The 15,118-nt window shown below is 38.2% G+C and overlaps 1 protein-coding gene across 1 annotated transcript in view; it reads right to left on the bottom strand.

Moving 5' to 3' along the window:
• Positions 1-3,044: 3,044 nt before the first annotated feature.
• The window catches only part of arid3a (AT rich interactive domain 3A (BRIGHT-like)), a 64,429-nt gene continuing 52,355 nt past the window's right edge, over positions 3,045-15,118 (bottom strand). Inside the window, exons 4-9 of the mRNA XM_034711965.1 lie at positions 13,537-13,609; positions 10,590-10,773; positions 9,865-10,112; positions 9,441-9,740; positions 5,578-5,667; positions 3,045-3,710 (exon numbers count right to left, since the gene is read on the bottom strand). Of these exons, the coding sequence (XP_034567856.1) occupies positions 3,547-3,710; positions 5,578-5,667; positions 9,441-9,740; positions 9,865-10,112; positions 10,590-10,773; positions 13,537-13,609 (1,059 nt within the window). The 3' untranslated portion in view covers positions 3,045-3,546. The remainder of the gene's footprint in view (positions 3,711-5,577; positions 5,668-9,440; positions 9,741-9,864; positions 10,113-10,589; positions 10,774-13,536; positions 13,610-15,118) is intronic.

Raw genomic sequence — 15,118 nt, 5'->3', positions numbered from 1 at the left:
AGGTAGAAGCAAGGCTTTGACTGTGGTTGAGCAGATGCCAGTGTGTGTTTGGAGGTATACAGTGTTGTCACATCTCCTGATTGTCCCTAACACAGAATTAACAAGATGCCAACCATCCCTGAAATTGCTGCTGAGCACGTACTGTAAAGAGAGCGAGAGCGAGCCGCAGTACCTCCACTGTTCAAATGCAAATACCTCACAGAGCTGATCAATGGATATACGATAAACATGGATCCATGGAGGGGAGGAGGGGGGCAGGGGCAGGTGCTTCAGTGCTGCCTCGTGGGCCAGGAGGTCACGGGGTCAGATCTAAGAAAAGCTGTGTTGATCCTTTAGATCAGTATTGATTTAATTTAGCTATCTCTAACAGCACCCCCCAAAACCTAATGCTTTCAGTCACAGCAGGTCTCTGCTTGATTGTCAGCCTTTACCAGCAACTGTGACATCTGCTGCTGGAGCAGGAAGAGACCCGGTGTATGTAGAAAGCAAAAGCAGAGTGTCTTTAGTATTACATTAAATGTACAGCAGCATCTGCTCACACACAGAGACAATGATAACCAGAGTTTAAAACAGTTGGTCTCTTTTGTTTTGTCGCGTTAGCATGATTTGGATAGCGTGTGTACACCATTACTGCAGAGACTGCTGCTTTACTCACATATACAGTAAACCAGACCCCTTGCTTTAAAGGTTATTCAGTATACTACATAATGTGTATGTTATTGGAGAATAAACTGCAGGAGAATGAATAAAAACTAGCTTGTGAAACCGAGCTATACTCGATCTGGCAGGGCTACATTAGCAGCTAGCTTTTGGAAAAAGCTGACTCATGTTTTTGTTCTGTTTCCTCAGGATTAAAAAATATATTTAGATACACCAGAACCTCAGGAACAGGGTGCTTTCTATCCTTAAATAAGGATACAGGTACTGAATTTTAAATTATAGCAAAGAGAAGAACGGATGAAGCAGTCTGCTAAGAGCTAATTAGCTTTTCTAGCAGAGTAGCAGTTACAAGAAATTATTACATTTTATGTTTTTGTAAGAACTTTGAATGTTTTATTCAAAGATACTTAAATAAATATGAGATTATGTAATCAGATATATTTAAAAGCTATCAGGTGAGGTTGTATTTTCCCTTTTAATTACACTTAATGACATTTAATGATGCATGGATGTATTCTTTAAAATTATTAAATACTATATAAAATTAATGGTTTAACAGATTACATGTCTGATGACTTATCTGATCATTTGTTTAAATTAAATGTGTTTTCTTTGTTATTTGTTCGTTGAGATGATCTCAACCGCTCAGATCAGGTGTCTAACTCTGTTTTTCTTAAATCCAGTTAAAGCTCCTCCTTCCTTTTGTAATGATCAAGTGAATCTGATCTATCTTTCTGAATTTGAGCAGCAGGCATTGACTGTGTCTTCAACTGAGGCCGCCCTGAGTATAAAGAAAGAGGATTTTAAACTGAGCAGTGTTTGCAGAGCAGCTGGGGGCGATTTCCCACCGAGCCACGAGTCCAGAATCAAAGCGGCAGCAGCCATCTGGTGATATTTGACTGGAACAGTAAAAAAGTGATTAGACGGAGGTACTGCTTGCTCGATGGACATCTCATGCTGAGTTAAGGCCTTGGAACAGAACCCGCGCACAAAGCCTGATTTACTTCCTAACGTCAGTAGGAATGAGGCTGCTTTGCATAGCGGAGGGGTTGGGGGCTGGTAACAATCTTTAACAGCCAAGAGTCCAGAGAGGTAACGCGGGTTAAAGTTCAAAAAGCTCAATGATTGATCTGCTTCTAAATGCACTTCTACATATGTATGATATGATATCTCCTGTGCGGCTGATTTCACTTCAATAAATCTTAAACGGACGCGGCTGAGGAGAGCCACTTTGAGCTCACATTGTCAAACGCCCAAATCCTAACATCTAAAAACAGTCAGAGCATCACAAGACATTCTCCGTTACACCCTTGACCGGGGTGTCAAGCTGGCCTCAAGGAGCCCCCGTCTTTGTCCCAGCTCAGGATAACAAGCACTTGGATCAGAAGAAGCACTAAGTCATGCAGAACACAAAGCTGAAACAACAAAATGAAAGCATCTGTCATCTATGATACAAAAACACGAAAAACTGCAGAAATAATTGTCAGGAAGAGAATCTCCTGACACCCGATTGTCCATGAGAGAGTCTCCACGATGATTGGTGTGAATTTAAGACAGGAATAGACACCTTTCCTGTTTCACTCCTGAAGGGCTTTATGTACAAATACGGGCATGCATGTGACCTTAAGACAATCACTCCACAAGAAGGCCAAGTTAGAAAAAGGATAAATATTGATCTTTCTGCAGAGAAAGATGTTGAAAACATTGCTCCGTCTGAGAGATGAGCAGACAGACACCTGAGAACAATCAGAACTGTGTGTGATTCGCGACAGGAGCGGTCAGGCGTGGACGCCGCCGACGCCAAGAAAGTCCAGCGAGTGAGAAAAAACATCCTCAAGAAAGGCTTCAGTTCATTTTCACACCTGCACACCTGACCCGTCTCCAACGTCAGGGTTCACTAACTGAAGCCAGATTGGCGTGACTATGCATCTATGCATTGAACTGGCCGTACGTCAACAAACAGGCGAGGACAATCAGATCCAAATGAGCCGGCTGTCTCAGGAAGAAGAACCACGACAGCGACCTGAACGTAGCAGGAACGTAGCATTCAAGCTAATGAGCCACTCCCTCCTCTGGCAGCGATCAATAATGGATTCAATGTGTTACAGAGTCAATCAATAAGCAGGAGATCCAGTTGGAGACTCTGATGCAACTCTAGATCCACACAGATCCAACATGGCTGCCACGTGAATAAGGTTCTAAGGTTTTACACAAAATGAGGTCACAACGGTACATTGTTATATGCCCTGAAGAAAAAACAACATATACCTTTAAAGCTTTTCTGATTAAAAATAGAAGATATTCATATTTCTTTTTTTTCTTTATAGAATTCTAAATATATAGATTTTTCCTGCACTGAGAGGATGGTTAAAGATTTAAATGATAAAACACAATAAAGAGAATAACAATAATGATAATAATGACAATGAAAAGATAAAATAAAATAAAAATATCTCTCCCCGTGAGGATAAAACATCGCCGTCAATCAGTAGCTGTGTTTGTGTGTGTAAACAGTGCATTACCCTTCCTAGTTATTACCTTCTCTTTTGTTCTCCGATAATCTGTACATTTATGCAGAAATAAATAATTCACAGGTTGTGCATACATATTCGTTTAGCATATACTGGCTCTCAGTTGAGACATTTTTCTTTTTTTTCTGAGACCACTTTGGCTGTGAAGAACAAAAGAGGTGAGGTGGTGAGAGAAAACCTGAGATAGTGTACTTCAAGTGATCTGAGTTTCAGTTTTTTTGTCTTTGTGTAAGGTTTACGGTTCTTCTCTTTTTGGCATAGATTGTGTAGAAAATGAGGTTGCTTTTTGGCTTTGCTTAGCGTGGTATTTAAAAAATAATAATAATATAATAAAGGGTAAAGGCAGGGGGGTTTGTTAAGACAATGAGTTGCTGGAGGTTGAGGTTGAGGTAGGTGTGTTCTGCTGCTGCTGCTGCTGAGGAGGAGGAGCGACACGACTGCTGGCCGTCTTGTTGGAGGCAGACGATCCGGACGCACCGGAGAAGACGGAGCCTCCTGCTGCCTGAGCAAAAAGGACGCCTAGGAAAGAAACAAGAAACCAAAACATTAGAACACAAAGAAATTCCCTTTCATCAGGCTGTCCTAAGAAGACTCTAAAGACTCTTGAGTACTGACTAGAACCAGGAAAAGAGAGCACATCTCTCCTGTGTTAGCTTCTCTACACCGGCTCCTTCTAAATCCTAAATCCTTCTTCTAGATCACTACGCTCCCAACATGCAGGCCTGCTCATCATACCTATAGTCTCTATAAATAGTATGGGAGGTAGAGCCTTCAGCTATCAGGCACCTCTCCTTTGGAATCATCTACCAGTCAGGGTCCGGGAGGCAGACACCCTCTCTACTTTTAAGAGTAGGCTTCAAACTTTCCTTTTTGATAAAGCTTATAGTTAGAGCTGGATCAGGCTTGGACCAGGTCTTAGTTATGCTGCTATAGGCTTAGACTGACAGACTGGGATCCTGTCTTTCCCTCTCTCTCCTCTCTCTGCCTGTCTCTCACTTTAACTCTTCCTGTCCCATTAAAGTTACTAACCATAGACCTTTCTGGAGTCCCTGAGCTCCCTTGTCTCGTAGGTTCCTCTGGATCTCTGCTGCTGTGGACATGCCAGACTCCAGCTGCTACAACTACTACTATCCCTCTCACCACTATCATCTCTCTCTCTCTTCATCTCCCTCTATCCCTCTCTCCAACACGGTAGGTCTCAGCAGATGTGTGTCTAACATAAGTCTGGTCCTGCTGGAGGTTTCTGCCTGTTAAAGGAAGTTTGTCCTTGCCACTGTAACTTGCTAAATGCTGCAAAGTGCTCTGCTCATGGTGGATTAAGATGAGATCAGACTGAGTCCTGTCTGTAAGATGGGACTGGATCTGATCCTGTCTTGATGTTGGGTCTTTGTTAATAATAGAACATAGAGTACGGTCTAGACCTGCTCTGTTTTATAAATAAAGATTGATTGACAAAGAAAGCACTTTCAATTTAGGCTTAATTAAAGGGACAGTTACACATTTGAGCAAATTCACTCTGCAATTTCTATTTCATCCTTCTGTGCTCTTTTATGAGAAATATATTCTATATATCTGAAGGGAAATAAAGCACAAGCTGTCATACTTCAACAAAGCGAAGCCCTGACAATAAAAACACATAGACGGCTCCTTTTGGGAATCAAGTGTTATTATTGTATGGAAGGTGTTCTAGGAGAAATGATGAAGTGTTCTGAGGAGGCTGAACGCTGCACCAGAAGAAGCCCAGAAGGAAAGAGGATTAACCCACCATAACATAAGGGATATAAGATGTAGAGAACTTATTCAACATTCAAAGAATTCGTCCGACATTTCAGGAAACATTCTTCTTTAGAGCGGGATAAGGAGATTGTTGAAGGAGGTGGAGCTGAGAGGGGATTAGCCTCGTTTGGCTAACACGTACGCCGTGATAACTGAAGGCAACGTTTAATAATGTTCTCTTCTTCTGTCTGGAAAGAATATTGGCCGCTCAGATAAATCACTCCTAACACACACTGTGACAACAAATCTGTGAAGTTACCACACCCAGCTGTTGTGCAACTGTCATTAAACAATTACAACATGCTGAACACTCCTCTTAACCGCAGACTTGTTTGAGAACAGATTAAACAAACAAGATACAAATAACATGGCTAGTGTTGAAGTGTTGAAGTGTTGAAGTTGTTGGCAGGCAGATCAGTGGTTTTAGGGAAGGCAGTGCCAACTATGCTGAGCTAAGAGAAGCTACGTGTCTGTTTTCTCTTGTTTCCTGGTTGTGAACGAGTATAAAGAAAGACATGAAACTCAAAGTGATTGTGTTTGAGTTTAAAGTTCCAGAGGAGGAAAGAGGGGATCATAAGGACGATCTGTGCTTCGTGTTAGAGAAACTTACCGGCGTAAACCACTCCGTTGAGTTCCACTGACATGCTGATGCTGCTTGTGCCGTTGGTGGTGAGGTTCAGGGCCGAGTCCCGTCTGCTTTCTACAACAACAACAACAAACGAGAGCCGTGTGTTAACAACACATACTGGATTACACAGTAGATTTATTAAAAGTCACAGATAAATGATCAACGGTTCAGAGTTTGATTTCCTCTAATGTACACATAAACATTATGATTTTATTCTTTTACAATTTGATTTTATATTTTAAAAATGTGATTATTTATTTTGATATATTTTTAAATATTTTATATTTCAGATTTTTGATTATTTTAATATTTTATTGTTTGTTTTTTGAATTCTTCCAATATTTTTGAATTTCTCTTTTAATGTCTTTTAGTTTCTTTCTTGTTTGTAAAGCGCTTTGTAACCCTGTTTTGAAAAGTTCAATATAAATAAAGATTATTATTATTATTATTATTATTATTATTATTATTATTATTATTAGAAACAAAAAAGAAGATTCTCTCTCAGGAAGCAAAATACTGTCTTTTAAGATTTCCTTCAAAATCATTGCTAACAGTAAACACATTAGCATGTTTCAAATAAAGAATCACCATTATGTAGATTTGTTTATTAATAAACAAGAAGAAGAACAATTATATGGGGTTTTCTGCTGCCTGTATCTTACATGATAAATAAATATATTTTTTAAATCAGGCTTTTAATTTGGAGCTATTTTTTTTTATCCCTGGACTGCATTATTATAATCAACAGTTAATTATTCATTAATTCATTTATTATACTGATCTGTTTTTTTAATTTTGCTCTATACCCTTACTTATTTTATTAATTTAGCTGTATTGATTTTATTTTATTTTTATGTATTTTTATGATAATGTGTTTATTGATTTTAAGCTGATATGAGTGTAAAAGCCTCAGAGTATTCATCCTAAACATAAAGATTTTAAGAATTCTTCAGTCCCAGTTGACAGATCTAATTCTACTTTTATATCTTTGGGCTGTAAATGTACTTGGTTGAATATTTAAATCTCAATAAAGAGGTCATCTCTCTAACTAGTACAAAAAAATAAAAAATGCAGAGCGGTTTTACTTAGAAAAAAAAATACATTCTTAAAACTGTTACTAAATATAAAAACAGCAAAATCCTCGAGTGGAAAGTTTGATTATGAAAAATATAGATTCCCTCTTCTTTCAATATATGGAGAAGAATTTAACTAAAGGAGTATTATATTTCATTCTTTGACTCCTTCTTTTGTTCCTTTATCAGAACGTCTCTGAATGATTCCAGTTTTTGTTTTGTGTCTCTATCAGAGATTAAACAATCGGACCAGCCTTCAAAAGAAGCGTCTGATTGGCTGTTTCACTGAGGTCGTCTGTGTCTGTGTTATCAGCACTGGAAACAGTTTGCATGTTCCACCAGATAACAGAGACACACTATAGGATCAAAGTGCCTGCGGCGGGAGGGAATCCCCGCGCTTATAAATGCACACAAGTGCTGTATACATACATGCTGCTTCTATAAGCTCAAAAGAACAACATATAGGCCCGCTGCATGTTCACTTCCTCGCTGCTGGGCACTGTGGTTTGTGGCAAGACTTCAAAACTGTCTTTACAATAACCGTCACGAAAGGTGACAATGTGTGAAACCCAGCTCGTGTCAAATCTGGAGAACAAGATGAAACATGAAATCCACGATGGTTCCCTGAGTTAATGTGATGTAGTGATACTCAGACGCAGAGATGAATCTTCGCTAACATGAGAGGAAATTCTCAAAAGTCAAGTTTCGAGTAGTCTGTTTTTTTTTTTTTAACTTTCTGGTGAGATGCATTCTGAAAAGCAGACGTCACTCTCGGTGGGAAAACACTTTCTGTGTTCATTGATCAAATGCATGAATGTGGATTTTGAATCCCTGGAGGCATGTGCATGTTACACAGAGGACATGCGATCGATCAGCAGGGATTATAATTGTGTTTTTTAATTGTATTTGATTATTTATTGTTTTATCCATGACGGTTCCCTGAGTTAGTGTGATGTAGTGATACTCAGACGCAGAGATGAGTCTTCGTTAACATGAGAGGAAATTCTCATGTTAACGAAGACTCATTTCACAGAGTCACTGACATCTTTGAAATCTCTCCTTAACACCAACTTGCTTTAACTTAACTACACTATCTTTACCACTTCTTATTTTTATTTTTTATCTAATTAATTATTGTTTCTAGTTTTATTTGATTATTTTATTGTTTTATTATTTCTTTTTTTTTCTTGTATTATTTTAATGTTCTTCATCTATTCTTTTCTATTTTCTAATTTCTCTGATGTGATGTCATCTTCTTCTTAAAACATCTTTATTGTCCTTTAATGCCTTTATTTATTTATCTATTTATATTTATTTTTTATCTTACTAAATAATTGTTTTTAATTGTATTTGATTATTTATTGTTTTATCCATGATGGTTCCCTGAGTTAGTGTGATGTAGTGATACCCAGACGCAGAGATGAGTCTTCGTTAACATGAGAGGAAATTCTCAAAAGTCAAGTTTCGAGTAGTCTGTTTTTTTTTTTTTACTTTCTGGGGAGATGCGTTCTGAAAAGCAGACGTCACTCTCGGTGGGAAAACACTTTCTGTGTTCATTGATCAAATGCATGAATGTGGATTTTGAATCCCTGGAGGCTTGTGCATGTTACACAGAGGACATGCGATCGATCAGCAGGGATTATAATTGTGTTTTTATGCAGATGATATGCAGATATTGATGTCGGTTGAACCACATTATCCTTTTCCAATCAGATGAAACCGCTCACACACAGACATAACAAACGTACACACTCCTTTAAACATACAGTTAAAAAGAAAAGGTTTAGTTTACCTGAGTGGTTTTACGTTTAAACATCTTGAGATAAATGTGGTGACAAATCAACCTTCAGTCATGTAAAGAGACAGTTTAAAGGCACATTTTTATCATTTCACAGAGTCACTGACATCTTTGAAATCTCTCCTTAACACCAACTTGATTATACTTAACTTCACTATCTTTACCACTTCTTATTTTTATTTTTTATCTAATTAATCATTGTTTCTAGTTTTACTTGATTATTTTATTGTTTTATTATTTCTTTTTTTTTCTTGTATTATTTTAATGTTCTTAATCTATTCTTTTCTATTTTCTAACTTCTCTGATGTGATGTCATCTTCTTCTTAAAACATCTTTATTGTCCTTTAATGCCTTTATTTATTTATTTTTTATCTAACTAAATAACTGTTTTTATTTAAATTGTATTATATATTGTTTTATTATTATTTTTTTTTTTATTTATTATTTTAATGTTCTTTATCCTTTTCTATTTTCTCTGATGTGTCATCATCGTCTTCTTAAAACATCTTTATTTTCCTTTAATGCCTTTATTTATTTATTTATTTTTATTTTTTATCTTACTAAATAATTGTTTTTAATTGTATTTGATTATTTATTGTTTTATTATTTCCTTTTTTAGGATTATTTTAATGTTCTTAATCTATCCTTGTCCATTTAATGCATTTATTTATCTATCTGTTTTTATTTAATTCAATTAATTAATTAATTTATATACATTTATTTAAATCTATTTATTAATTTATGCGTTTAAATTTTGCTTGTTATTCTAAATATTTTGCATTGTTAGAATTTCTTCACTCCTCTGTCTGTTAAAGGTTTATTATGTAATCCGAATCCTGCCATGCTTTGTTTGTCAAACTACTTTGTAAACCTTTGTTTTTAAAGCTGCTAAATAAACAAAGTCATTATTATTATTATTTAATTTATTGATGTCCTGTGAGCTGCTCTCTGCGGTGACTCTGTGCATGTAGTACCTTGGTTATTGATGCGGATGTTCATGGGTAATTGAGCGGTCATAGCCAGCAGGTTGTGTTGCAGCGCTCTCTGCAGCAGCCGGTGGTGCTCCTCGGCCGGCAGCGCCATCTTCTTCTCTGGTGGCTCTCCGGCCTCCAGTTTTTCCCTCAGCTGCTCCAGAGCTGCCACCTGAGCCACCTGAGCCGCCATCGCTGCCTGAGCTGCCGCCGCCGCCTGCACAGCAGCCACCGAGTGTCCCGCCAGCGCCCCCACTGGCAGACGAGCCATACCGAGCCCCGGCAGTGACTGGCATCCCTCCTCTTCTTACCAGATGCAGCAGAGAGAGAGAAAGAGGAAACTTCAGAACAAGACTCATGTTTGGTTTGGTATGTTGAGGCACAGCCACGTGCAGAATTCATAATCTGGTAGGATTGTAATGAGCACCTTTCTTGATCTTCTGGATGGAGGTCAACGAGGCCCCGTTGGTGCCCATAGTCAGGCCCATGCTGGAGGTGGGGAGCTTCGGCGAGGAGAGCATGGTGGGCGTCCCGTTGGGCGAGTAGGTGAAGAGGGAACTCCCGAAGCTTTGACGTCGGCCCTCTCGTCGGTTACTGTCGATGGCCGCCTGGAGCTCGTTGGGGTTACTCAGACCCCTCTTATCACATTCATACGGGTACAGGTACTTCATGTATCTGGAGGGAACACATCAGACTCTTATTTTCTGAGGGGATTTCCTGAGCTGAGAAATATAAGTTTAAATACATAATTGAAATCTAAAATACAAAATAAAGGGGTTTTCTCAACTTAAAGGGGTATTACACAAAATTTCTTATAACGAGAAGAATGACACACTGAGAAGATAAATGTGGGAAATTATTGACCTTTAGTTTTTTGGAGTTTCAGTTATACAAGGGAAAATAAAAGTGAAAGTGAGGACATATATGACTCTGCTTCTTAGAAATGTGTGATTTGCTATGATTGGAAATGAAAACCTCCTTCTCACGAGAGAGAGCTTTGAGGTGCTGCTGACTTCTGATGCAACCACATGAACTGACTCCCATTAACTCGCAGCTGTGAACGCTTGAAAGAGAATTTTGTCTGCATCAAGAAATCTCTCCACTGTGTGTGTGTGTGTGTGTGTGTTTGCATGTGTGTGTGTGTGTACTGACTGTGTGCGAAGGGTGAAGGCTGCACTGGTGATTGAGGTAGGCAGGTTGAGTCCCTTGGTGATCTCCCTCCACAGCTTCTTGTTGATGACCTCCACCAGGCCGCCCTTCTCTGTCACCAGCCTGTAGAGCATGTACAGATCCAGGACCTGCTTGGCCATGATGGGAATACGATTCACCGGGGTTCCTGGAGTGACACACACACACACACACACACACACACACACACACACACATGAACACAGAGGGAAAAGGTCAACACAGTGTAAGAAACATGGCAATGCAGGAAACTTCTTTTCATGTTAACGGCACGCGGCTTCCTTTAGAAACACAGCCTGTGGGACAAATACACAACATGAATATTAAACATGCAACAAGAACACAAGAGGAAATAATCAGGAGGATAAATAACAACAAATATGAACGTAAAGCCAAAAAATATATAAATAATATATAATATAAATATAAAAAAACCTAACTTGACATCAATGAAAAGATCAAATTTAATACTTTAAGGATTTATTTTAATATTAAATATAATATTTAATGCAATATATTATATTTAAACATTTAATATAACATTAAAGATAATACATATTAATAACTGAATGTTTCAGATATTACGTAATTTAATATTACATTTAGTATAGTAGTATTTAAATATTTAATGTATTATCAAATACAATATTACAAGTGATATATTCATATTCAAATATATTGTGATATTATTTAACATTATTTAATTTTAAATAATAATATTTTAAAATAATTTTACTTCAGTTGTAGAGTTTTTTATCCTTTAGCAGACAAACATGTTTTAGGCTGATCAGCATTGTAATGATAAGTGAAGGTCCAACCAGTAGCTGGTAGTTTAACATCAGGGACACATCATGTGAAGACAAAGGAAGAACACAGTCTTAGGATGATGTTCATGCTATAATAAAGCAGCTAGCATGAGGCTCCAGACATGTAAGCGTTGCTGAGGTTGATGCCTTTAATCATATTTGGGAACAGGGCTCCTTTATGTAACAATACTATTATAATAATCTTGATTTATAAAGCAATTTTTAAAACAGGGTTACAAAGTGTTTTATCAACACGTAGGAAAATAAAGGACAATGAAAGAGAAGTGTGAGGTTCCCTCCAGCAGTGATGTTTTGAAGTGATGACAATTTTCATCTAAGCCTCTGCATGTGAGAAACACAGCAAAGCAAACAGGATACGGCCTTAAACATCACTACAGTGACTGAAAGGTATTTGAAAATGTTCAGAGAGAAGATTTATTTAATGTCATTAAATAAGGATAAATCTTTAAGAGGAGTCTTTAACTGTTTCTCTTAACATTACTTTATATATTCTCTAAACTAGTAGATAACTTACAAGTCCAGTACATATATACGTGTATGTCAGCATAAATATGGAACAGTCTCAGTATGGAACTAAAGCAATGTCTGAACATAATTCAATTCAAGAAGTACAAAGAAATGATTTTAATAAGGTACAAGGAGGAAGACAAGTGTATATAATCACGAGGGGTTTACTTTTGTTTGTTAGCATAAATATGAAGAGAATATATGAAGATTTGACATGTGTGAATAGAGGGGTAGGATTAGATAAGTTTTAAACTTCTTCCTACTCCTTTTCGTACATGTAGAGTAAATTGTTTCACTGCTTGCTAATATTGATTTTGTTTCTTTTGTGAAACTGTTTCTTTTTATTCTATGTTTGTATAACTCTTTCTTCTTTTCTGCTTTTTTTAAATTGTATTTTTTACTTTTACATGTTCGAAATAAAGTCATCAAATCAAATCAAATATGTATCTATTTATTTATTCTTATTATTTCTATTAATATTTATATATTTTTTAATTTCAGTTTATATGTGTATATATTAATTAATCCATTTTATTTTATAATTTTTAATTTTTTAAAACAAATAAAAATATGTTTGAATATTGTACCTGTATTGTAAATTCTGAGTTTTGTTAATAAAAACAAATCTTGAAAAAATAATAAAATAAATGCTACAAAAATGTCCCCCTCTGTTATCCTTATGTGTAAAATGTGTCTTTTTCCCAGTAAGGATTAAGGAAATTAAACCTTTAACCTTAATGCTTTATCAGATTTTATTCTCTCTAACTCTCAGAGATCCAAATCTAAAGCTCAATGTCTGATAATGATGCCCCAGTGACCAGAACAACCTGCAGATGGCGCTCTGACATCCTCAGAATGGACTTTGCAGACCCGCCCACTCCCGCTGGCTCTGACACTGTGACCATTAAATGCTGCTTTTACAGTTTGCATACACACACACACACACACACACACACACACACACACACACACACACGTCTGTCGCCTCACTTTTTAATTAACTTCTTATCATAAATAATAAATTTCTTCCAAATGAGCAGAGCTGCTTCTTATGTATGGCCACAGAAACATTTGGAGGTGTTGGTTTGTTGTGTTCCTGATAAACCTAGAAATGCTCAAACATGGTATTGAGCTGTGTGGACGAGGAGGAGAAGCTGAGTCTGCAGCTCTGATGCTGTGAAGCCCCTGCATGGTGGCTGCTTCAGTGAGCATGCGTGTGTGTGTGTGTGTGTTTGTGTGCGTAGTTAGGAGTGTGAAAAGCAGCAGTACTGGAAAGTAAACCAATCCACTCCTGGGCACGACACGCTGTTCTCTTTCTTCTTATAGCCTGGGAATGACGAGGGGGCTGCGAGGCTATAAAGCAATCATCTCCGAAGTGAATAAAGACCCCGCCCATGTGAGTGAAAGATGAGAAGAGGGTGCTGTGTCATATGTCAGTGAGAGATCGGAGGGGAGGGGTGTCATCCCCCTCTGATACGTGTTTCTAGGACATGGAGATCAAGCCAAGTGATCTTAAATGTTAGAGGAACAGATGGAGGTGTATCAGAGAGGGGAAACAACAGAACTGTACACCGTACCTCTTTTCTGCATGAAGCTGAAGAGGTCATCCAGGAACTCTTTCCTCTTTGGGTCTCTGTCCAGTTCATACAGCTGTGGAGGAGAAGAGGAGAGAGATGATGCAACAACAAAATATTTGAGATCCAACCTGGAAACATCTGAATCCAGAGAGTTAGCATGAAGCTAGGTTCATCACAGTAGTGAAGGGACGTTGCTGTGTCATCATATCTGATCAAACACAGAGAGGAAACATTCCTCCGTCACAAGGAGCCTTGTATTGATACTCATGAGAGGAGATGACAGACACAGAGAAGCTTAAAGAAATGTAAAGGACCAGTCCCCCTTGATGAGATCCTGATGTGGCTCCAGCTGCCGGCGGCGGGGCCCCTGGCTCTGGAAAGTTCGGGGAAAGTTAGCAGTAAAAGTGGGGCACCCACTCAGGGGAGAGCACAGAGAGGCCATTGAGCTTGTGCTTGTTTTTCCACTGTGATACTGAAATAATGTGCTCTTATAATGAAGTGTCACACACTGCGTGCTAACACGGCCTCTTCCAGGAGAGCGAGCAGACGCTCAGGGTCAGCGTCTAAACTCTGGGACTCTTGATCCGACGAGCACATTTCACACGGACACAGGATCTGTGCTAGGTCAGGCAGTTTCATCGTCTCTTATTGAAAACGGCAAAGGTTGTGAAACGTTGTGTGCAGCTGAGCACCGCCAAACAAAAGGAGGGTATTGTTTCTGCACAGACACAACAGCCCACAGCCGGCGGGCAGAGCCGCAGCTCGGCCTCATGTGTTACTGCAGAGCGTTTCATATCACATCACAGGAAAGATTTCAGCTCGGCGCGTGAAACTGTGTCACGCCAGAGCAGGAAAGATTTCAGTCTGCAACAGAAAACTGAGGAGGAGCGGTTTCATCAGACACCAAACATGCTCCGGTCCTGAGGCGGACTGAGGAGGACTTTCAGGATTATTTCAAATATCAAATATATTTGGATTTTAGACTTCTACTCTGTTAAATCAAGGAACCTGTAAACCTCCTCTTCAGCTTTAAAACATTGAAATGGCTGCTTTGCTCCCTCCTTTCACACGATGACATGTGCAGCTGAGCCTACAGAAACATGACAACACTAACAACCTCTTTTATAATCCAGTCTGCAGATTATTACTTTGTTAAATCAGTTTATTATACAGTCTACAGCATGTCTTATCACTTGATGTTACCTTCAAACAGCTTGTTGTATAAAACTAGACATTACAACCTCAAAGATGTTCAGTTCACACTCATAAAAAAGGGGAAAATGAACGCTGGAGAATCTGCAAACAGTCCACGTTCGATTCTTTTGACAATAATCTATAATCAATAAATACCCTTGTAGTTTAGTCATTGAATTGTAGCTCTACATGTGTGCAATGATTTGTTCCCTTCTGTCTTATAATGTGGAGCAAAACCCTTCGACTCTGCTGCATCTCTTATAAACAAGCCTTCAAATTAAAGGATTAAAAACACAGGAGATAGCTTCACTGTAACAAACTGAAGCAGGTCTGATGGTTTTATAAAATCCTCGAACCTGAAACTGTTTTTAAATTCTTTCAAAGCTTA

This window comes from Notolabrus celidotus, chromosome 2 (assembly GCF_009762535.1).
Source record: "Notolabrus celidotus isolate fNotCel1 chromosome 2, fNotCel1.pri, whole genome shotgun sequence".
Classification (NCBI taxonomy): Eukaryota; Metazoa; Chordata; class Actinopteri; order Labriformes; family Labridae; genus Notolabrus; species Notolabrus celidotus.
Note: the sequence above shows the minus strand (reverse complement) of the source record. Positions and strands in the feature narration are given on the sequence as shown.